We start from the raw sequence: 23,480 nt of genomic DNA, 5'->3' as shown, positions 1-23,480 counted from the left end.
ATCAATATAATAAAAAGTGTCTTGCATTAATTTCATTTATTCTACTTTATTTTTATACATTAAACCATCATCATAAATATGATTTAAACCAAGCATGCATTAATCATTTTTGTAAAAAATGTAAACTCTTAATGTTCACAGATGTTAATAGAAATAAACGACGTTAATTAAAAAAATACAATTTTGCAAGTGCACCGAAATTGAACTGAACCGTGATTTAAAAACCGAGGTTTGTACTAAACCGTGAATTTGGTGTATTATTTGTCACAGATTTACAAAAAAAATCTTTGCAAAAGTTGTGATTATATATGTATTCACCCCTGTGGCTGAGGACGTACCCTAAATAGTTTCTGGTTGCCAAAAGAAATTACAAAATTAGTTGAACGGACTCGTAATGAGTGACATGATGTCAATATGAATACACACGTTAAAGTTTTAAGAGAACAAACCTAAACAAACAAGACGTAAAAAGACAAGTGGCAGAATCCCAATAAGTTATGGCAAAATGTTTTATAGTCGAGGAGAAGATCAATGCTTGTGCAAGACACAGCATGTTTCTATAGTTCACTGAAGTGAAAATCTAACAGGTCATACAGAATGCGATTGTTACACTTAAACAATTGTTCTATGCAAAATCAACATGGCCACTTCCATTATACATTCCCAAGGCTACAATTCTATTTATTTAACTTGAAATAGTTTCACACACATAATATGAGGCAATGTAGTTATTACTTGAGTATTACAGGGATTGTAGTCGTGTCCGAGCCAGTCGTATCAGTATTTTTTTAAAGACATGTACACACACATGTCCCTGGAAAGACTTTTATCATTTTTTTTTACCTTCTAGAAAATGATCAGCAGAAATAGGGCCAGGTGTTTATAATGTAAATCCCATCCCAACTGATGTCTTGCAAAAGATTTTCTTTATGTTGTGTGGGAAAAGATGCTTTGGGGTTTTTCTCCAGTATGGAAACACTCTAGGAAGCACTCACTCTTTTCTGTCATTTCCTGACAAACCCAAAACAAAAGCAAGTATTGGCCAAGTTTTTGACACAGAACCATGAAATAAACAATATTTCAAAAGACGTGCTGGTAAAGCGACACTTCGAGGGAGTTACAGAGCGCAGGTCAAGTGCACATACATGCATGAATGTGACCTATTAATGATCAAGTAAAATGTGTGCATCAAAGAGCACAAGCGGTTGTAATGAAGGGGAAAATTCAGTCTGTATTTAAATGAGATTTATGCTCATACTTATGATATAAAAGAACATTTTGTGAAGACACTACCATTTCTGTGATTTCAAAAGAAATTGACTATCCCATGCGAATAATATCTTATCATTCCAGGTATCCTCTGACGATGTATTTATTCATTAAAGCACAGGAAGGGAACTTTTGAGTTTTATTGGCTTTATTTACACTCCTATTGAATGTCTTGGACATGGCTACACTTTGATATTTGTCACTAATCTCTATTCAGATAATTAGAGTACTCAAGACACACAAAATGGACAGACGCAAATAGCAGCTCAGTATAAACATCCTCTGAAAACTTGAACAAAAAAATAGAATCTTGACCTTATTCTTACTGTTTCATTCATCTATAAGCAAATCAATTGCCTTTAAGTTCACACAATTATTTACAATACAGATTCCAGGCCATACAATGATCAGGGCTACGAAAGGAACGAGACCTTATTTATTTAAGAAAATGAAATTAGACATAGATATTTGATCATCACCACAAAAAAAGCCTGTGTATTACAGAACGCAGATGTCCTCCGGTGTGCAGTGTCTCTTTCAAAAATATACAATGAAAACCTTTCCACAATCTCTGTGCACCCCACCTGCAATCCTGTGGGTTTGAAAACCATAGCCTAGCAACCATACAGACTTCATAAGAACTAAAGAATGGCAAGATGCAGAGAAAGCAAGGACATTGGAAAAAAAACAGCCCATAGAAAGTAGTTGATGGACACATACACTCAATGTCTTTCACCCATGAAATGCTTGATCTGAATAAGAAAGAGCTCTTGTGTCTTAGCAGACTGGCATTGAATAGGTAAGGAAAGAAAAACTCCCAATCTAAAAAAAAAAAGGCTTAAAAAAACACAACACTCGCAAACAGTCACACACATAGAAATTTCTCCTGCAAACGTCCAGGTTCTTAAGAGCCTTTTGTGCTTCTTGGGCTGTTCATTCATCTTATCCCTTCTCGTGAAGAGACTGTTGTGCCAACACCAGCATCTGAAGAGAGGGAGCAATAAAGTAGAGGAAAACATGAGGTTCCCCAGCTGATTTGGGAACCCAAGCAGAAGTAAATACCCTGCTCACAGTGCACTCTCTCATTTGGGACTTAATTAGAGTTGAACTTGGCCAATGACCCCACAGTAATGGAGCAGCAGGTTACTGCTATGACACCAGCCTGACTGTTCTGTCACTCGGCTACACTTGACTAACCCCTTACAGACACCCACTGACACATAAGCTTTAATAAAATCATTATGAAATAAATAAATCTGGGTTTAAATGTACATTTTGCAACTACAGACTGGATTGGAAAGCCATACTTGCACTTGCCCACTTCATGCTTCAAGTCATCTACATAAACCTTTAAGTAAATACATGTACTTTTAAATGCTGCTAACTCTACCACATTTTACTTTATTTCTACTGGCATTTGAATAGTTGATCTAATCTTATCCTTTCTGATGCATTACATGATTTTGGATCATCTTTTGCATAAATTAGAAAAACATAGGAAACTTTTAATATATTATCAGCATATAATCTGCATCCATAGCTGAAGCTGAAAAATGATTACATGATCTGTCATGTCTTCCAGAGATGTAACTACATGGTGTATGTGGTATCGTGTCATTTTATTTGTTAAAAGGTGGTGAATTTGAAAGGCTTGTGAATATGAACAATATAGGCAGCAAACTCTACATAAAAGTGGGATATTCGTATTATACATATTTGATATTAATATTACTTGAAGTGTAATAAGCATTTAGACTTACTCAAGCCCAAATTCTCTGAAAAGTAGCATCCTCTATCAAAAGGCTTCTAGGAAGCACTTTTTTTCCATGAGCTATGATCGTATACGTTTCAAAATACAATAATTATGTTTGCTATATCAAATAAAATAAGATTTTTGACATTAACATTACGCATAATGTTTTGGATTTCATTTACAATTGTCCACTAGTCCATTGCATTACACATTTACTTTAATGTCTACCATTATAACCCTAATTAATACTAACTATTATTTTCTCGTCATTTCTATTCACTAAAAATATGATTAATTTCGAGCTATGTGACTATATTTAAAAAAGGCATATCATGTACAGTTCGTAAATAAGCTGTAAATATTTAGCGGTAAAAGCTAACACTGTAAGAAAAACAAAGCAGTCTTATTTAAAATTTATTTCAATTAACCTGTTACACTATATGGAAAAAATATTGTGGGCACATGACCATAAGATTTATATGGCCTTTTTGAAAATCTCATTCCACATTTATTCCCATATTGTTGATATTAGGAATCTGTTTAAAGCTACTTTCAGACAATGTCTATTGTTAAAAGTGCTATACAAATAAAAACGAATTGATTGTAATTGAATTAACAGCCTCCACTCTTTTCGGAAAATGTCCTACTAGATTTTGGAGTGCGCTTGTGGAGATTTGTGTTCATGCAGCTACATTAGTAAAGTCAGGTACTGATGCAGGTTGAGGAAGCCTGGGGTGCAGCCAGAGTTCCAATTCATCCCAAAGGTGTACAGTACAATAAAGCTGAGGTCAGAGCTCTATAGCAGGTCAATCAAGATCTTCTACTTACATCTTCACAGAGCTGGTTTTGTGCACAGGGACTTGTGGTAACATTTTGGGAAAGAACCTCAGACAGTATGGAATAAAAAGTAAGGTGTCCCACTATTTTAGTGCATAAAGTGTGTCTATAATTATGAAATTAGTTGGAGCGCGGTGGTGCCTTATTAGGGCTTTTGGTGTTGAAATATCAGTCCAGTCTGCATTTCAATGTCTACGATTTTTACAGCTATGCCAAACAAATGCATTATTCATACTGACTGCTTCCACGATAGCCCTGTCTGCTTGACATCACTTAGGGATTCACAACTGTTACTGACTGAGACTGAAATAAGTATCACTGTTTCTTTTTTTTTTTATATACCCAAATATACCCTCTCTCTCTCTTACACACACACACACACACACACACACACACACACACACACACACACACAGCCTCAAGCTAATGTGTGCATGTTGATGAACTCAAACTTGAATGCATACTGATATGCACTATTTTTGCATTTGCTGCTCACTCTTTATAAAGCCTAAAAGTGTCTTAATTAATGAGTAGCAGAGACACAAAAAAACAGCAAAAACAACCAAGAAAATACAAGGCCACAGCTTTTCTATGATGTCTTCCAATCTAGTCTTACATTCTGTTTTATTTAAGTAAATAAATCATATATTTGAAAAGAACATTCAATATAATACATGGTTAGTTACTTTAATGTTTCTTTTTATAAAGTACTTTTAAAACAATCATGGGTGACATTTCCAGATCTTGGAGCACTGACTTCTGAGACATTCCATTTGAAACATTCAACTTGAACAGTAAAAATTGCACAGAAGGACACTTCGGGAAATGTGTTGTGTTGACAAAGAATAAAACCCCATTTGTCTCTTAAAATGCAGTAAAAAAAAAAAAAAAAAGCATAAGAATGTTCTCCTGATATTGTCCTTCTGCTAGTTTTGTTGGAAAGCTTGTCCAGTTTTTGGACAACAACATTGAAGTTGCTGCCCCACACCCACCACTTCCTTCCATTCTACTCTAAAAGGAAGTCCGATACTAGAAACAGACTCCTTGCTGGCTCTGACGTAGCTCACTATAAGTCTTATTACTGTTGTTCTGTACACTATAAAGTACAATTCAATTCCATTCGAGTCAGTTTGTGTTATTGGTTGTCACACTATCGCTAAAGCAAGGAACAGACAAATGATGCGAAATATAATTTAAAATATCTTCATTGCAGATGCAAATAAGAAAATAAACATTTTCTGTTTCAGATTTACAATGAACACCTATTTTTTATATTAAAGTGGACTTTTATCTCACCTTGCCATTGAGTACAATATAATCTCTAAATCAGAGCTGAATATAGTACTGATAACTCCGGCCTGCTGCTAAGGATCAAAGTCTTCAAATTCATTAAACATACAATACATGTGAATTAAGTACTTTGGTGTATATGAATGTAGATGTTTACACACCCGGCGACATATTAAATCGGCATTAAGTGGAACAAAGCTAAGCCACAGCCACCCAAAGCAGATGTTGTGTATAATTAAGTTGCCACAAACCACAAACCCATTTCATTCGATAATCCAGTACTGCCATGTGACTAGTGCCCTTTTCTTTTACGATTGTGTTTTATTAAGGCCCTGCTGAGTTTGTTTGTTGGCAGAGGCTGCTGGCCATTCTCAAGAATGCAAAAAAGGTGTATTTACTGTATTAATCTCACACTTTCACAAGTGTAAGACATTTCATTTGCTTTAATGTCTGGTTACTGCCTGACCATGCTACTGTAGCAAATCCTTTTTCTGGAAGAATTAGCATATTCTGATGAACTACATAGAAATAATCAAACTAATGAAAACCTACAATTTATCAAGTCAATTTATCAAGATCCTGGGGTGGAAATTGAGGTGGAATTGGTCTAAATACATATAAAACACACTACAGAAAAAGATAGCAGAGTAGAATGAAAAGCAAATGTTATATAAAGCCACTGCATGGTTGTGTGTCATCCTTTGTCCTGTCAAAAGGTTGTGATTGTATGCAGGCACAAACCAGCTCAATGTTCACCTTATAAGGGAACACAAGCAATAACCAGGCAGTGCCAAGGCTTACCAGTCATTTCATACCAGTCATTGCATGCGGCTATAGACTATTTAGTTGTTTTTATTTTATTACAAATTTGGGGTTGGTAAGTAAAATTATGGCAGGAAAAACTGCAAAAAAAATTGCAATCAAAGTAGTAAACTATGGCTGCTTCAATCAATTAATTTAGTAATTTAGTAATCAAGTATTCTAAGGATTATTCCATCGATTTATCAAGTAATCGGATAAGAAGTAATTTGTCTTTATTAAAGAGCAATACTAAATAAGAAAGAGAAAATAGAACAGGCCTTGGTAAATATTAAACAAATAAGTTTTCTTTTTAGAATAATAAACATTTATTCATTTTATTAAACTCTTTATTATTCTAACTCATATATTTATTTACTAAATCCCGCACTGTATCGCGATGTGATTTTCTTGTCTACGGAAAAAGCTGTTTGAAATTTTCAATGAGAATGAGATCGGAGCTCTATAGCAGGCCACTCAAGATCTTCCTCTCCAAAGCATGTAAACCAGATCTTCAAGGAGCTCACTTTATGCACAGGGGCATTGCCATGCTGGAACAGGTTTGGGTTTCCAAGTTTAAGTGAATGCAAATTTTATTATAGCGCATCTAAAGACGTCCTGTACAATTGAGTGCCTTGAGCTTTGTGGTAACAGTTTGGAAAAGAACCACATATAACAGGGAAGCCATTTTCTGATTTTTAGACACAACTGAAATCATAGTGAAACCCATGCTGCTTTACAGAGGATAAAATTAAAATGGGAAAACACATTGAAAGAAGAAAGTCTTAGCTTGCATGTAAACATGCTCAAAAAGATATCAAAATAACCCTCAACACCCAGGTAAGATAAATTTGTTTTAAGGTATTTGATTACTTACATTATGTAATGCGTTCAATTACACAATTATAATCAGTCTTAAATATATTTATACAAACACTAAATGGCCAAGAATGATGTTGATAGCTGACCATAACATTAATATATTGTTCTTCTCCCAAAACTGTTGCCACAATTTTGGGACACATAATTGTTGAATTATCCAGGTTGTTGTGAAAGCACTTGAGTGGCCACATAGTGTAAATGTAGTGCTGCATGACCTAAATGTTTATTTACTGTGTACAATACAAAATAATCGACATTAAAATACATTATTATCTCGGATATAACTATCCAACTTAGCAAACCAAACAATCCCACCTACCTTAGGCCACTTGGGGTTCAGCAGACGGGCCTTGACTGCATCGTCTAGTGCTGCGTTGTACTGGCCAAGTTTGAGGAAAGCAGCAGAGCGGTTGCTGTAGAGGATGCAGTTCTGTGGGTCGGCGCACAAGGCCTCACTGTACAGTTCCACGGCTGTGCTAAAGTCACCAAGCTGGCATGCCTCGTTACTGCGCCGAACCTTCTCCATGAACTCAGCCTTGCTCATGATTGGCACTTCAGCCCCAGTGGGTGCTGCTCTGCCCAGTGCCCAAGATCCAGCTCCTGTAATCTGCATAAATATGAAAATAAATGTGTTGACTACTGCTGGTTATATGGTTTTTAAACATTAAGATGGAAATAATCTGGGTAGGAGTCTGAACATACTAATTGCTGTGTTGCTGATATCAAAAACTAAAGCAATTTTAGTGCTCATCTACAAAAACTGTAAAACATACCAGGCAAGTCAAATGTACTGCAATCATGTACAAATTTGTTAACATGTGCACTAGGGGGCAGAGTAGCCTATGCCATGCAGAATATCAGAAAGCAACAAAATTACAAATTACTACAAAGGCAATGAACAAAAGATTTAGCTGTTTACTGTGTGCTTGAGGATCACGTGTGGGAAGGTACACAAGAAGATGGTATGTGGGACTACAAATTATCAGAATTTATGAAGTGGAAACATTGCAAGCTAGTGTGTCAAATGTGGCTTAAATACTGTAAAGGAAATGCATTTTATGTTTTTTAGCATGGCCCCCCTGGTACAGATCTTATATCACCACATTGTCCATCCAACTCCCAGTTCTATTGAATATACAGATTTGCATGAAGCACAAATACTTGCAGAAATATAAATTTGCCGTAAGAGCGAAACCAAATTAAACAGTCGATCCCTGCTGTTCAATTTCAGCCTTTTTACAAAATGTGAAGCTGTAAGCAGAATGAATCACTAAAACAGGGCTTTTTAGCTTTGTTTTGTAATGTCCTAGCAGCCTATTTGACTGTTGGGACTTAGAGAACTATTGTGAGTTATTTTGCCACACATAAGATAAGGGAGCAGCTGCAGGAAGGAGTAAAAACACAGACAATGCAGCTGGAAGTCTCTGCTCTATGCTTTTGGCTGCACTGAACACAGTGGTGGCTGTTGCTGACTTAAGAGTATGCAAGCAATTTATGGCTAGCCACCTCTGAGCTTCACATCTGGAGTATCCCCAAGAGCAAGGAGGGACGGACAAAGGGGGGAGACCGAGGATGCCTGGGGAGAGAGAAGGAGGGCAGAAGCAGGGATCTCTGGCAAAGGCCACACCTCTCCGCTAACGGAACTGGGATAGCGCAGTAATTACTTCCAGAGAGAGAAGAAAAAAAGGAAGGTCATAGCAGGCAAAAGCTATGGCTACAGGACGAGTAAGAGAAAGTAAAAACACACTGGTGGGAATTTGAGAGTCAAAAAGTAAAAGGAAGCAGATCTTTTGTGACAAAAACAACTGATAGAAGGATATTATAAGGTCATTCTGAGGACAGAGTCTGGGTTAGCATTAAACCATGAGAAAAAAGGTAAATGAGAAAGGACATTTGGGGGGAAAAAACAAAGGACTGTCAAAGCAGTGAAGGGAAAGAGAACGGAAGGAAAGAGAGACTGAATGAATAGAGGACAAGAAGAGTGTTTAAAGTTCAAGAAAGCAAACCTTTTTCTCAGATGATAGATAGAAATGGAAAGCAAATCATACACAAGTAGTCTAATGTTCTAAAGTTTGAGTTTTCTAATCATACATTTGAATTCATGCCTACCTGCAAGCGATTATGTGAAATAGTTTATCTCCTCAGGCCAGTGAGTTCTAGAGAGGTCTAAACCATTCTGTGTGTACAGAAGGTCTGCCTGAGAATAAGACTGTAGCGAGTATTATCCAGGCCAGACACAGATAACAGTTCTGGGTGTGTTTATGTTGGCTGTTGACCACATGGACACGCAACAAGACTTAATGAGAGCCTTGGTGCTGGTAATTCTGCACAGACAAATTTGGGTACCACCAATTCAGGCAGTGTGAATCAACCTTTAGCTGAAGTGCAGAAGACATGCTGCATAAGAAAACACACACATACACACTTTTATCTACCTAGATTTAAAATTTGTTCCTCCCCCCACACACATACACACACAAACACACACAAGCGGGGTGCCAATGTACATCATAGTGGGTGTGAACAGACCCACCACATGCACAAACATGCCACATGTGTAGAACCCAAACCATTCAATAGTCCAAACATAACAGCTATAAACGTTCCACAGACACAACAACCAACAGATGAAATATAGAGCAATTAAAATCTCTTGTAAATTCTCAGCCAGTTGTTCAGGGAGATCATTTGCCCAATCATCTGTAATACTTCCTCACGTCAAACAGCTAAGTGAGGCACTGAGTCAAACTGCAGACTCTTTCCGATAGTATTCTGGGCCTCAGCTCATAAAGAAGGAATGTTCAACCTGCTTCTTGGGCCCCAATTTAGCGCAGCAAATAAAGTGCCGACGCACTTGTTGTTTTGGTCAGGACCCGCTCAACACAGTCAAAAACCTCTAACTATAATTTCTTGATAGGCAGTACCTCCACCTGTACAGTCCAGCCTTTAGTAGTGGGCTTTATTTCAGCTTCTTTGTTTAGGTCATGGGGCTAAAGCACATTCTTAAGAAAATAAAAATCGAGACTTTCTTCGTTGGCGTATACTGTAGCTGAAGGAGAAATGGATGCCCACTTTCTTTAGAAGCTGTAAAGAGCTATGCTTTAACATAGCATGGTGTAGATGTGGAACAGCTGCTCCTTTCGCTGCCCATCATCCAAAAATCGCAAAACATGCAGCACATTTGAGAAGCCTTTTAGAGAGGCCAAACAGCACAAATCAAGAGTAAATCGTAGATGTTTATGAATTGCGATTATACCACATACATGGAATAGTTTCAGCAGGAATTAGCTGCACTTGCAGATTGCCTTGTACTTTAATTTGAGTGGCATGATGCTTGAGAATCAAACTTGAGAAATATATTCCAACTAGAGCAATGGCAAAACATATTCGGGCCAAGCAAATGCAAGCTGGGCTGAAAAATGTTCAGTAGGCTTTTGCCCAGTGTATTGTTCTTGGTGATCAAGCAGTATCAGCGAATTACAGCTCGGGATTGGGATGCAATTTAGTGAAAAATCTTATTTGACTCACAGCTGTATAAAAATGCTTTGCGAAATGAAACAAAACCTGCCCTTCTTCACTGCAACCTTCCTAAATACAAACGTACTGAATGTATAATATAACAAATAGTAAATGTAAAGTCTGTCATTATCATTATTCTCGTCATTAAGAATTCTGCTTCCATTTTTTATCCATCATTTTCCAATTTTCTTCCCTTTCTTCTCTCCATCCAGGGGATTTTCTTACTTGTCTTATTTTTGTTGCAGGGTGTGAGGATCAACAATTTTCTTTCAATGTCAGTTACAAACATAATTAAATTATTTAGGCAGCCTTCATATACAAGTGAATTATCTCACATAATTCTAAAAATATACTAAATAAACATCTACTGGCACATGGAAATACCTAAATCACCTCTGTCTAAATTGTTACTACAGAAACGTCTCTATGTTACATATGTAACCCTAGTTCTGAGGGAATGAGACGCTTCTGCGTTGTCCAAGCTCCGAATCACGTGTGTAGTCTGTCCAATGGAAGGTGCGGCGTCACCGGGGGGTTACGTCACAACCAGAAAGCTATAAAAAAGCACATGGAGTGAAGCCGGGACCAGCCGGGTTCTGTAAGAAGTATCTCAGAGGTATCTCCCATGGGGCTACCAGGTCTCCGAGGAGGAGACAGACACCATCCCGGTGAACTCTCTCCAGAACTCACGTAAGCAAAGCGATGGGAAAAAGACATAGAGGCGCTTCAGACACAGAAATACGACAAGCATCTCTAGGCAATTGATGTGCCATAGTAGATGGGGCCCTTCCCACAGACCTTGGGTGGAGCAGCCGCTCGTGATTGCTCCCCACCCCGTTAGGGCCGCCTCTGACGTAAGCATTATGTGACGACTGGGGACTCCCAGCCCGGGGCCTAGAGATAAGAACCCGGGATCTCTCCAAACATCTATGGCACGTAGGCATCGCAGAATGTCCTTCATAGAACGGAGTGGAATCACATTGGATGCTGCTGCCATAAGCAGTCTCTGAAACTGCTTGACAGTGAGTGACTGCCCTCTATGACCTTTCTGATGGCCGTAAGGATGGACGCAATGCGGACAGGAGAAAGCTGCGCACTCATAGCAGTCAAATCCCATATGACACCTAGGTATGTGGTTCTCTGTAATGGAGAAAGCACACTCTTCTTGGTGTTGAGCCGAAACCCCAGCTCCTTCATGTGAGCGAGAACAACATCTTGATGCTGGACTGCTAATTGCTCTGATCAAGCTAATATCAATCAATCGTCGATATAATTGAGGATGTGGATGCCCTGAAGTGTTAGGGAAGCCAGAGCCACATCCACACACTTTGTGAAGGTGCGGGGTGATAGGGCAAGGCCAAACCGAAGAAACCGATATTGTTACGCCTCGGCCCCAAAAGTGAACCTCAGGAACTTCCTGTGAGAAGGCAGGATGGATACTGAACACTTTCTGTGGCAGGGTCCTCAGATCTGTCACCTCCCGGGGCTTCGAGTGCTCGCAGTCGGCTCCCTCGAGAACCGACTTAGCATGCTCTGCGCCCAGGCAAGCCACACAAAGGTGTGCCCCCCAAACAGAACAAACAGAAGCTGGCGCCGGCTTCACGCCATGTGCTTTTTATAGCTTCCTGGTCGTGAAGTCACCCCGCCGGTGACGCTGCGTCTTCCATTGCACAGATTACACACGTGATGTGAGTGTGGACAACGCGGAAGCGTTCCCAAAGCGATGCGACGCAGTTTGAGTTCCTGAAAGGGAACAATAAGGTATTCAATAGGTAATATAAACCCAGTGTTGATATACATTACAGTCAAAACCGCTTTAAGATTCCATGCCAGAGTGAAAACGAAAACACAGGAGAGTCTGTTGCTTTCAGGCAAATCATAAAGTGGCTGTGAAACATGTTATGGTCAGTAGGCTGGAAGCACAGCAGGAGCTGCATAGACAGCACTGAAAAGCTTTCAGTCAGAATCCTGCTACAGTTTCGACACCTGTTATGTCTGCACTACAGTAGTGAAGTGTATACTGTGGCATACTGATCACTAAGCCGATTTTTCTACAGATGTGTCCAACACCCAGTCAGAGGGATATAACGGTTAATGTCAGGGTATTTTCATGCTCTAACTTTCCTAAAAAATTTATTATCTGAATTCTATTAAAAAACTATTGTGATCCATTACTCCATTACTACTACTACTACTACTTCTACAATGAAAAATAATAAATTGTTGTTTGTTTGTTTTTTAAATACATATAATATATTTAAATAAATTTTACTAAGTGGTGGCTCCAGCGGTTAAGGCGCTGGGTTACCGTTAGGAAGGTCGGGGGTTCAAGCCCCTGTATCGCCAAGCTGCCACTCTTGGGCCCTTGAGCAAGGCCCTTAACCCTCTATGCTCCAGGGGACCCTTACGAGAAAAAACCAAGGACCGTGACGTCGGAGCGACGTGGGGCCGCCCTCCCGTGGGCTCACGACCGGCAGGAGGGGCCGTAAGGGACCGGTGCTGAGAGGATTGGGCAGCAGTCGAAGGCAGGGGCCTTGACAGCCCGATCCCTGGACACGGAGAAGTGTCTGGGAAATCTGCTTAGACTGCTGCCCCCGCGACCCGAATTACGGATAAGCGGGAAAAGATGAAAAAAAAAATGAAAATAAAATATTTTACTAAAATAATATTCTAGATAAAAAAACTAATAAATTAAACTGTACTATACATTATTTAAGCAGTTTCTTTCTTGTCAGTTGAACTACCATATCAACTGCCTTATACCTCAATCTCTACCCACCCATATATATATATATATATATATATATATATATATATATATATATATATATATATATATATATATATACATGCACACACGCACACACACACACACCGATTAGTGTGTATATACATATATATATATATATATATATATATATATATATATATATATATATATATATATATATATATATATATATATATATATATAACACAAGTGCATCTTAATATATTAGAATATCTTAAAAAAGTTGATTTATTTTAGTAATTCAATATAAAAAGTAAAACGTATATTATATAGATTCATCAGACACATATATATATATTTCAGTGTTTATTTCTTTTAATTTTTATGATTTTGGCCTTAAATTTAACAAAAACCCACCAATTTACTATTTCAAACAATTAGCATACTTCATAAGACCAATAAAAAAAAGTTAATTTTTAGTATATTGGTGGCCTTCTGGAAAGTATGTTAACTTACTGTATATGTACTCAATATTTGGTAAATGCTTATTTTGCTTTAATTACTGCCTCAAGTCGGCATGGCATGGAGGTGATCAGTCTGTGGCCCTGCTGAAGTGGTATGAAAGCCCAGCTTTCCAGGGGATTTCTTTGTTTGTTAACCTGTGATTACTTCTTCACGGTGGTGCCATAAACCGGGACTGAGGAAGAGGCACACAGATACATTGCCATTGAGTTTTCACCACTGGGGGTGCTGGTCAAAGCCATCACAGAGCATGCATAGCAGAATCAGCACTTCTTGGCACTGCTTCAAGTTTAGGAGGAAAACCAGAAGGTGTTCTGGAGCTCACTGGAGAAACCCAGCTTGCAATCCAACGGCTCCCAGCTGATCGCATGCTGAAGTATGGTGACCTGAAATGGGCAATAATGCAGCAGGTTGCCAGGACCTTCAAGCAGCGGCACGTTCTTTTGCATTCACAATACCTGCTGGAAGTGGCTGTTGAAGAAGGACTGGGACCCCAACAAGATAATCGACCTGGTGGTGTTCGAGCAGTTAGGACAGCAGAGTGGGTCGAATGCAAGCATCAAGCACCGAGGGCCATTTGGCGGCATATCTGGGGATAAGCAACCCATAATCTTCCCTCTCTCATTCCCTCGCTCTCTCTTTCTACCCCTTCTATTTCTCTCTCTCACACCACGGCAAGATATGGGAGCCAATTACTAAAAGACTAGTACCCAAGGCTCACACCCATCTCCCCCTCTTCCTAAATCTCTTATGTTTGTGTTCTCTTTCCCACAGGTTGGTGATCCTGACATGCCAGATGTGGGACAGAAGCCTATACCGATTTCCTCACACTATGGGAGCCCAGGTATTTCCAGGACCAATGCACCATGATGGGAGTGGCGGTTTTGTTTTAGATCCCTGATGTGCAAACCGGGGGATGTCGATTTAGATCGACGATGTGCACATCCAAATAAAGAGTAATGCAATCTACTTGTTAGGCCCAAAGAGCGACTTATAAGTATCCAATGGTCAGGCACTCGGGGCATAAACAAACACTAAAACATCTAATGGCTCGCTTTTATTGGGTGGGCATTCATGGCAGTGTTCGCAGATGGTGTGCAGCATGACACGAATGTCAGATGGTTAATCCGCCAGCAATTCCAAAAGTTCCAGTGCTCCTTTTACTGCTAATCAAGGTCCCACTCAAAGAAATTAGAATAGACCTTATTGGGCCATTAGAATGAACTGCATTAAGGTATTGCTTTGTGCTGGTTTTAGAGGACTAAGCCATGCAATAGCCAAAAGCAGTGCTTCTCTACAGCATTTCAGCACACAGTGCTGCAGAGGCACTATTCCGTTTTATCTCCCGGGTCAGGATCCCAAAAGAGATCCTGACTGACAATGGCACTGTATTTATGTCACCCACCCCGCACAAGCTTTACAAATTACTAGGAATTATAGCGATCTGCATGAGAGTTTATCATACACAAACAGATGGCTTGGTGAAGCAATTTAATCAAACCCTCAAGAATATGATTATTAAGTATGTTTTACGATGATGCACAAAACTGGGATAAATTACCCATTATTTAGAGTACAAGAGGTCTCACAACTCTCCAATGGTTTTTACCAATTCAAATAATTATACGTTCGTAAGCCGCATGTCATGCTAACGTCATCTGCAAAAATTGGAAGAGACCTTCTAAAAGTAAAAACTAAATACAATATGTCCTAGATCTAAAATAGAAAAACTCCACAGCATCAATTACCATAGGGGAATTTGCAACAGGCTCAAGAGTGACAATCCTGGCTGTATAATAGGAGTGCAGAGCTGCATCAAAAATCTAGAAACATACTTGTATTACTACCCACGTCGAGCACTAAATTACTTACAAAGTGGCAAGGACCCTTTGAGGTTACACAGCAAGTCGGAGAAGTTGACTATGAGGTTGGGTGCACAGATAGAGGTGATGCATTTCAAATATACCACCTTAATCTCTAAAAACCATGGAGAGAGGCAGTCCCTGTGTCTCTAGCAATGATGGTTCCCAAGAGGGAGGAGCTGAGACTGGATGTAAGTCAAAAATTCAGCCCAATTCACCCCGTGGACAGGTTGGTCCAGTTCTGTGTGGATTTTCAAAAAAGTCCATTAGTAAATAAGTAATATTGACACAGCTCTAATAGCTAGGTGCAGCACACTTTTATTTGGCACTGGATTTAACTAAAAAATGTTGGCAGATCCCCTTGACACCAATTTCTCATAAAAACGTTATTCTGAGCCCCAGCAACATTTAACATCTCATACCCTGAATCCTCTGTCCCTACAATACACTGCTGCCTATTCAGAAGATACAATCATTTGAAGTAAAGAATGGCAGTGACATTTATAACACTTGATGGCATTCCTGAGAACCTTGAGGTTTATGGAACTCACAGCAAATCCAAAGCAAAATATTTGGACTTCCATTTGGGTCATGGGCAGGTGCATCCACAAATTTAAAAGATGACAATGATTGCGGCCAGTCTGAGACCCTAGACCATTAAGTTGTTTATTTATGCCTATTCATATGCCACCAACACCAACCTGACTAAGCTTACTAAAGGGAGGGAGCACCAGATCCAGTCCAGTGGACAGGGCCATGCCAACAGGCTTATAAAAAGCTAAAAGCTAAAAACAGATAAAAGCTGAACTCTTTTACATTCTTTTACATCCATTTTCGTTTCTTATTGTTTTACAGACTGGTGCATCAAACAGTGCTTCGAGCCATGTTGTCCCAGGATGTGGAGTGGGAAGAGCACCCCTGTGCTGTACATCAGCTGTGAGCCAGTACAGCATTATTGAAATGAAATGTTTGGCAATCAAATGGGAGGTCCTCACCCTCCAATACCATCTGCTGGGTCTGGCCTTTACACTCCGTTTACACCACGTCCCACTCCAATGGCTCCATCGCATGAAAGATACCAACGTGCAGATTACTTGTTGGTATCTGGCAAATTGGCTGTTTAAGTTCAAGGTGGTCAGACTCAGGGCACAGATGGCTGGAGAGAGGGAGTCAGCTGTAGTTCGGAAGACTCCCCAGCCTGCATTGGGCAGTGGGTGTATGTGGCAGCATGTGCGTAGCCAAGTGCCAGTTTGTGAATGGAGAGCAGAGCCAGCAAAAGCAAGCAGAAAGGATCACACACCCGTGCCAGATTCAACTAATAAATGTACTCTTCTGCAGTGAGTGAAGGAAAAAATAGTAGAGTAGAGAGCCTCAAGAAAGAGAAAGATATACACCAAAAGTGTGTTTGTGTGCATGTGTTTATACACAAAAAGTAAAAAAGTAAACATGTGGCTGCCCAAAATAAAGCCATATTTTTTCAGTTTTTGAACCTCTTGCCGTTTTCCCACCTGAGCCATATACACACAGACACACATACAGACACACATTAAATATACATAGATGACAGCTTTGCACATTTCTGGCATTCTCTCAGTCAGCCTTATGAGGTAGTCACCTCGTTTTCCAACAACCTTGAGAAACCTTGAGGTTTGGAGTGCTTGTTGGTTGTTTTTTCTTCACTCTTATTCCAACTCATCCTAAATCATCTCAACTGGATTTAGATTGGGGGATTGTGAAGGCCAGGTCATAGGATTCAGCACTTTAACACTCCCATTCTTGAAGGAATAGCTCTTACATAACACAAAGGTGTGTTTGGGGCCACTAAGTGCCCCAAACCAGCAAAGCACTATCACACATGAAGACTATCACACATCCTCCTCCATGCTTTACATTGAGAACCATACATTCAGGAACCCATCCATTCACCCTCTCTACATTTAACAACGACACGTTGTTTAGAACCAAAATTTGGATTACAAAGGAGTTTTCACTGATCTAATCTATACTACTTCTTCTTCTTGTTTTGGCTTCTCCCATTAGGGGTCGCCCAGCAGTCTCCTACCTATATAACCAATGTCCTTCCTCTGCATATGTCTAAACCATCTCAATCTCGCCTCCCTCACCTTGTCTTCAAAACATCCAACATGTGCTGTCCCTATAATAAACTCATTTCTAATCCTGTCCATCCTCGTCACTCCCAGTGAAAACCTCAACATCTTCAGCTCTGCTTTCCTTTCACCTCCTGTCTTTTAGTCATTGCCTTGGTCTCTAAACCATACAACATCGCAGGTCTTACCACAGTCCTATAAACATTCCCTTTCACTCTTGCAGATACCTGTCGATCACAAATCACTCCTGCCACTCTTCTCCACCCACTCCACCCTGCCTGCACTCTTTTCTTCACTTCTCTAACACACTCTCCATTACTTTGCACAGTTGAACCCGGGTACCCGAACTCCTCCAACTTCTCCACCTTTTCTCCCTGACACCACTCCACTTCCCCCCCTCTCATTCACACACATGTACTCTGTCTTACTCCTACTGATTTTCTTTACCCTTCTCTCCAGCGCATGCCTCCAGCTCCCCAGGCTCTTCTCAACCTTCTCTCTCTCATTTTCCTCATTCATCAGCTGCTCAAAATACTTCCTCCATCTTCTCAACACCTCCTCCTCACTAGTCAACACATTTCCATCTCCATCCTTAATTGCTCTAACTTGCAGCACATCCTTCCCAGCTCGGTCCTTCTGCCTGGCCAATCGGTATAAATCGTTTTCTTCTTACTTAGTGTCCAACTTTATATAAAGCTTCTCATATGCATTTTCCTTTGCTTTTGCCACATCCCTCTTTACCTGCTGGGGGTACAGCATAGTACCCCCCCCCCCCCAAAAAAAAAAAAAAAAACAGTATAGCATACAAGTCTATACTGCTTGTAGTTTTTCTAAAGTAATAATTTATTTGCCTCAATTTGACCATGAAAGCCTGATTCACACAGTCTCCTCTTGACAGTGTATGTTGAAGTATGTCTGCCACTTGAAGCATTTATGTAAAATAGTGGTTTCTGAGCCTGGTAATTCTAATTAGTCAATTCTATGACTCTGTACTCCTTCCTTTCCTCAGCACAATAATTCACACCTTCTCCACATTGAGAAAGTAATACATGTCAAATTAACTCTTGACAAGCAAAATTAAAAACAATTTCAATTGACTACCTTGTGTAACTTATTAGACAATGCAAAAGTTTGCCAAGCTATAATCAAAGCTAAATGTACAGTAATCCCCCTTTTACCACGGTTTGAATCTATAATTTCAAGTTTTATGTTGAAATAATGAAATTTATTAATAAAAATATAATAATGAATTATAAAATGAAGTAAAATGTTAATATAGTATAGTACTGTATATATATATATATATATATATATATATATATATATATATATATATATATATATATATATATATATATATATATATGTATATCATACGCTACACAATGATATTTATTTATCAAGTCTAGTAAAGTAATCTAAACCTGGTAGTCCTACATGTTTTTAAGTTATTGGGGTTTGGACCCAATTAAAAATTAATTAAGCATTAATAGTAGCTTACTATTTTAAGAGCTTTTCAAATACAGGCTATGATTTCCCTGTAATCACTGCTATTAAGTTTTGAAATATTTGAAATCTCCTACAGAAGCTTCTATAAAGCGTTTCCATATCATCAAAACGGCAGTCGTTTTTGTTGAAGGTGACACACACACTTTGTTAATTTTGAAAGACATGTACATTTTAGAGATTGTATGTGTGCTGGGGGAGCAAGCATTTAACAACAGGTAAAACTGCAAGTACTGAAATTACTTTGCTAGCTACATTGTAAAGGAGAACCTGAATTGCTTTAGCACAGACTTCTTGGATTTCTTTTATTTGTTGTTGTAGGGATATAAAGTACATGGAATAAGAGCTGCACAAGCAAAAAAGTGCACGAGTGCTGAAATTCTGGGAGAGTATTTGGGGTAATACTTCTGTGGCATATTAATGTCCTTTAATAATTTCCTCATTGATTTGGCAAAGTTTTCGTCCTTATAAATGCAGTGCACACCACTGGCAATCGTTATATTTACACAAAAAAATTATTGTTTACACAAAAATGCTGCTAAATTTTATTTTTTTCGGAAGCTGTTAATTAATTTTTCCATAAGAGTAACTGTAATATTAGGCCTGGCTGCTCTGTGAATCATTCTAATTTAGGATCCCATTTCATTAGCAACAGTTAATTCACAAAAACCTGTATACACACACACTCTACATACTCTCTAAAGATCTAAAGATAAACCAGATTACAAACTTGACCTTATTTAACAAAGAAAAACATACTTATTCAGTTTTTTTTATACTAATCAGCTGTATTCATTGGTCAAACTTCAAGAGAAGTTAGCTATTATAAAGTGACAACAGAAACTAAGCTGGTTTATAGATTTTCCACAACATTAATAACTCCATAACTATATGGACAAAATTTGTTGACACCTAACCATAAGATTTGTATTCATTTTTGGAACATCCGATTTTCCATTCTGGATTGCTGTTATAACATCCACTCTTCTGGGAAGATTTTCCACTAGATTATAGTGTGTGCTTGTGAAGATTTGTGTTCATTCATCCACAGAAAAAATCAGAAAAGTCAGTTACTTATGTAGGTAGGGTGAGGAGGCTTGGGGTGCAGTCAGCGTTTCAATTAATCCCAAAGGTGTTCAGGTGTTGAGATCAGAGCCCTTTAAAAGGCCACTCAAAATCTTCCACTCCAACCCATGTAAACCATTTTTTCATGGAGCTGCCATTGTGCATAAGGGCAGTGTCATGCTGGAACAGGTTTGAGTCTCCTAGTTCAAGTGAAGGGAACAGTTAATAAAACCATGTATAGCTAAAAGGTCGGGTGTCCCAATATTTTTATCCATACAGTGTATTGCACATTTATTTTATGGTGTTACAAATTATTAATCAACTTTGAAGAGAATTGTGGGTTTCATCTCACTGCCCCATGATTGATTCCTTTTATGTTGAATCACGTGTGTAATCTGTCTGGAAAGTGGAAAAGTGTGGCATCACCGGCGGGGTGATGTCACGACCAGGAAGCTAGGTCTCCTTCCCTCAGGGAACCAGGATTACATACGTAACTTGGAGACGTTTCCTTCCAAGAACTCGAGCTGCATCAACAACTCAGTCGGGCTGCAATCACAACTGGTCAGTCTGGCAGTATTAGACTCCCATTCCCAAAGCATTGTTGATGCAGCGTTGTGTTCCCTACTTACATACTTAACTTGGAGATGTTCCCTTTCAGGAACTCGAGCTGCATCAACAACGCTTTGGGAACGAGATTCCAATACTGCCAGACTGACCAGTCCCTGCCTAGTGTGTGAGGGCACAGCTGGGTCAAAGGACAGAGGGTCCAGGAGTGGCACTGAGGTCGAGGTTATAAAACCTGACCAAGGTCAGCAGAAAGGACCAGCCTGCAGCATTGCAGATGTCTTAAATGGAAACTTCAGAGGACTAAGTTTACTGGATGGAGGGGCTTTCTAGATCTAGCTTGGCCATGGCACGAGTCACAACCTCCATAAGCTCCATAAACAAAGAGTGCCCACTGGGAGCGAAGTGTTTGCAGAGACATGCGAGTGCTATGAGCAGAGCACAGCTAACTCAAGAACCGTGGTATGGACATGAATGATCCGCTGTGGTGACCCCTAATGGGACCCCTAAAGAAGTCGTCGTTAATACAAGCAAATACAAGATTAGTAATTCCTTCTCATTGAAGGAAAAAGTTAAATAAATTGTGATAGCACCTGATATTAACTGTCTAAAGAAAACAAGTCAATAGCCCCATTTTCCTAATCGAAAAGGTGTTCTTTAACTAAGCTGGAAAGTAAATGATAGTCAAAGAAAGTCAATGATAACATAAGTCAATCAAACAAGGGGCTAAAAATCAATTACAAAAAAAAAAAAAAAACAAAGAACAGGACATTTTAACAAAAGAATGTAAATGGATCTACACCTTTGAATGAGATGGTAGAAAAGAAACGAGCACGAGCACACACACACACACACACACACACACACACACACACATACACAGACACACACACACATATACACACACACATATATATACACACACACACACACACACACACACACACACACTTTCTTATGTCTTACTATACTTATGAGGACCTTATACTGACTTCATTGTTTCATGCAGCTAAATAACCAAATAATTCCTGCACCTAAAAATCTAACCTTGAACTTTGTTATTTTCAGTAGGCGGTGGAAAGTTGAACATTTTCTTTCAAAAAAAAGTTTTAAAGATTTTTTCTTCTGAAGGAAACATTTTTTTAACAGTTGTCATTGTGAAAGAACCAGAAGTGTGCCCCCTAAATAAATGTTTCTATCCTTCTGGGGAACTTTGGTGATTACCAAGATCTCACACACACACACACACACACACACACACACACACACACACACTCACACTCTCTCTCTCTCTCTCTCTCTCTCTCTCTCTCTCTCTCTCTCTCTCTCTCTGAAACTGTCGTTTTTGTTTTGTTTGTTTGTTTGTTTGTGTGTTTGTTTGCAACAAAGGTGGAACAGATGCCCTTACTAATATCCACAGCAAGGCCTGGGAGTTATAATTACATTTAGACCTTTAAGCTGGTTGCTTTCTGATTTAGGTTCAGAAATGTATAATAAAATTACTCTAAATCTCCAACACTGCAGTTAGGGTTCCTTTAAGCTCCTCGGCTAACAACTAAACCCTAAATCCTACAGTAAAGAAACCTAGAAAAAAATAAGTAAAAACAGTCGAAGTTAACCTTAAACAGGACCTAATTCTCGGGTTGGTGTTAAACTGAACTTTTCTCCTGATCGTACAGAGGTAAACAGCTCGCACGAAGGACCAGAGAAAGCAAAAGGTGTCAGGAGGATCTAATGGTTAGCTCAGGAGACACGGTGGAGCGGCTTCCAGTCACAAGACCCGACTATAGAGGCTCATATTTCACTCGGACCGCTTTACCTTCTCTCGTCTCGCTCCTTGTTTCTCCATCCTGTCGCCTTTAGATTTCCATCACCGGCAGTGTGAGAGTTTTCAGCCCATGATAGGTCTGTGTCCGAGCCGAGGGGTGAAAGAGGGCCGCCCAGAGCCAGGCGGGTGAAGATGAAGATGAAGAAGAAGGGGGAAAAAAGCCCAGACTTTAGAGGCGCGCGAGCTGAATGCAGAGAGAAAACACACACACACACACACACACACACACACAAACAGGGCACGCGCAGGAGTTTATGCACAAACCGTCAGCAACTCCGAGTGAAGAAAGTTATTCTTGGGAAAGTGCGCCATGTTGTCAGATCCGCTTTTCTTGTGGATTTTCCCCTCCTGGTAGAAGGCGGTTCAGAGTGGCACGGTTCTGGCGGCGAGGCTCAATTAACTATTCGTGACATCAGGCCGGAGTTGAGTTACCTACTGTAGCGCGTGCACGCGCCTCCGTCACAACACACACACACACACACACACACACACACACATACACACACACACTATGGAAAGAGTTATGACGTGCTCATTACTAACGCAAACTTTAACCCGAACTCCCCGCATTGTGCAAGATCTTGGAGGTGCCCCACTGCCCAACCTCCAAGATCTTCACTCTTGGAGGTTGGGGAGTGGAGAAAATGCCTAAGAAAATCACTTTGGACCCCACACACCCAACCCACTCTCTCTTCAAACCCCACACCCCCAGCCCACTCTTTCTTCAAACCCCACACACCCAGCCCACTCTCTCTTCAAACCCCACACACCCAGCCCACTCTTTCTTCAAACCCCACACACCTAGCCCACTCTCTCTTCAAACCCCACACAACCAGCCCACTCTCTCTTCGAACCCCACACACCCAGCCCACTCTCTCTTCGAACCCCACACACCCAGCCCACTCTTTCTTCGAACCCCACACACCCAGCCCACTCTCTCTTCGAA

At 39.7% G+C, this 23,480-nt stretch overlaps 1 protein-coding gene across 4 annotated transcripts in view; it reads right to left on the bottom strand.

Moving 5' to 3' along the window:
* Nucleotides 1-23,003, bottom strand: part of ttc28 (tetratricopeptide repeat domain 28) — a 235,723-nt gene extending 212,720 nt beyond the window's left edge. Inside the window, exons 1-3 of one of the 4 annotated variants that reach the window (XM_083569229.1) lie at nt 22,799-23,002; nt 22,526-22,613; nt 7,149-7,436 (exon numbers count right to left, since the gene is read on the bottom strand). In XM_083569229.1, coding sequence (XP_083425355.1) covers nt 7,149-7,436; nt 22,526-22,555 — 318 coding nt within the window. In that variant the 5' untranslated portion in view covers nt 22,556-22,613; nt 22,799-23,002. Of the gene's footprint in view, nt 1-7,148; nt 7,437-8,938; nt 9,011-22,525; nt 22,614-22,798 lie in introns of those variants that run through there. The other 3 variants (XM_083569228.1, XM_083569230.1, XM_083569231.1) reach the window with 3 other exon arrangements.
* Nucleotides 23,004-23,480: the final 477 nt, after the last annotated feature.

The sequence above is a fragment of the Silurus aristotelis genome (genome assembly GCF_946808225.1).
Source record: "Silurus aristotelis genome assembly, chromosome: 18".
NCBI classification, from domain to species: domain Eukaryota; kingdom Metazoa; phylum Chordata; class Actinopteri; order Siluriformes; family Siluridae; genus Silurus; species Silurus aristotelis.
This window is presented reverse-complemented; position numbering and strand designations above follow the sequence as displayed.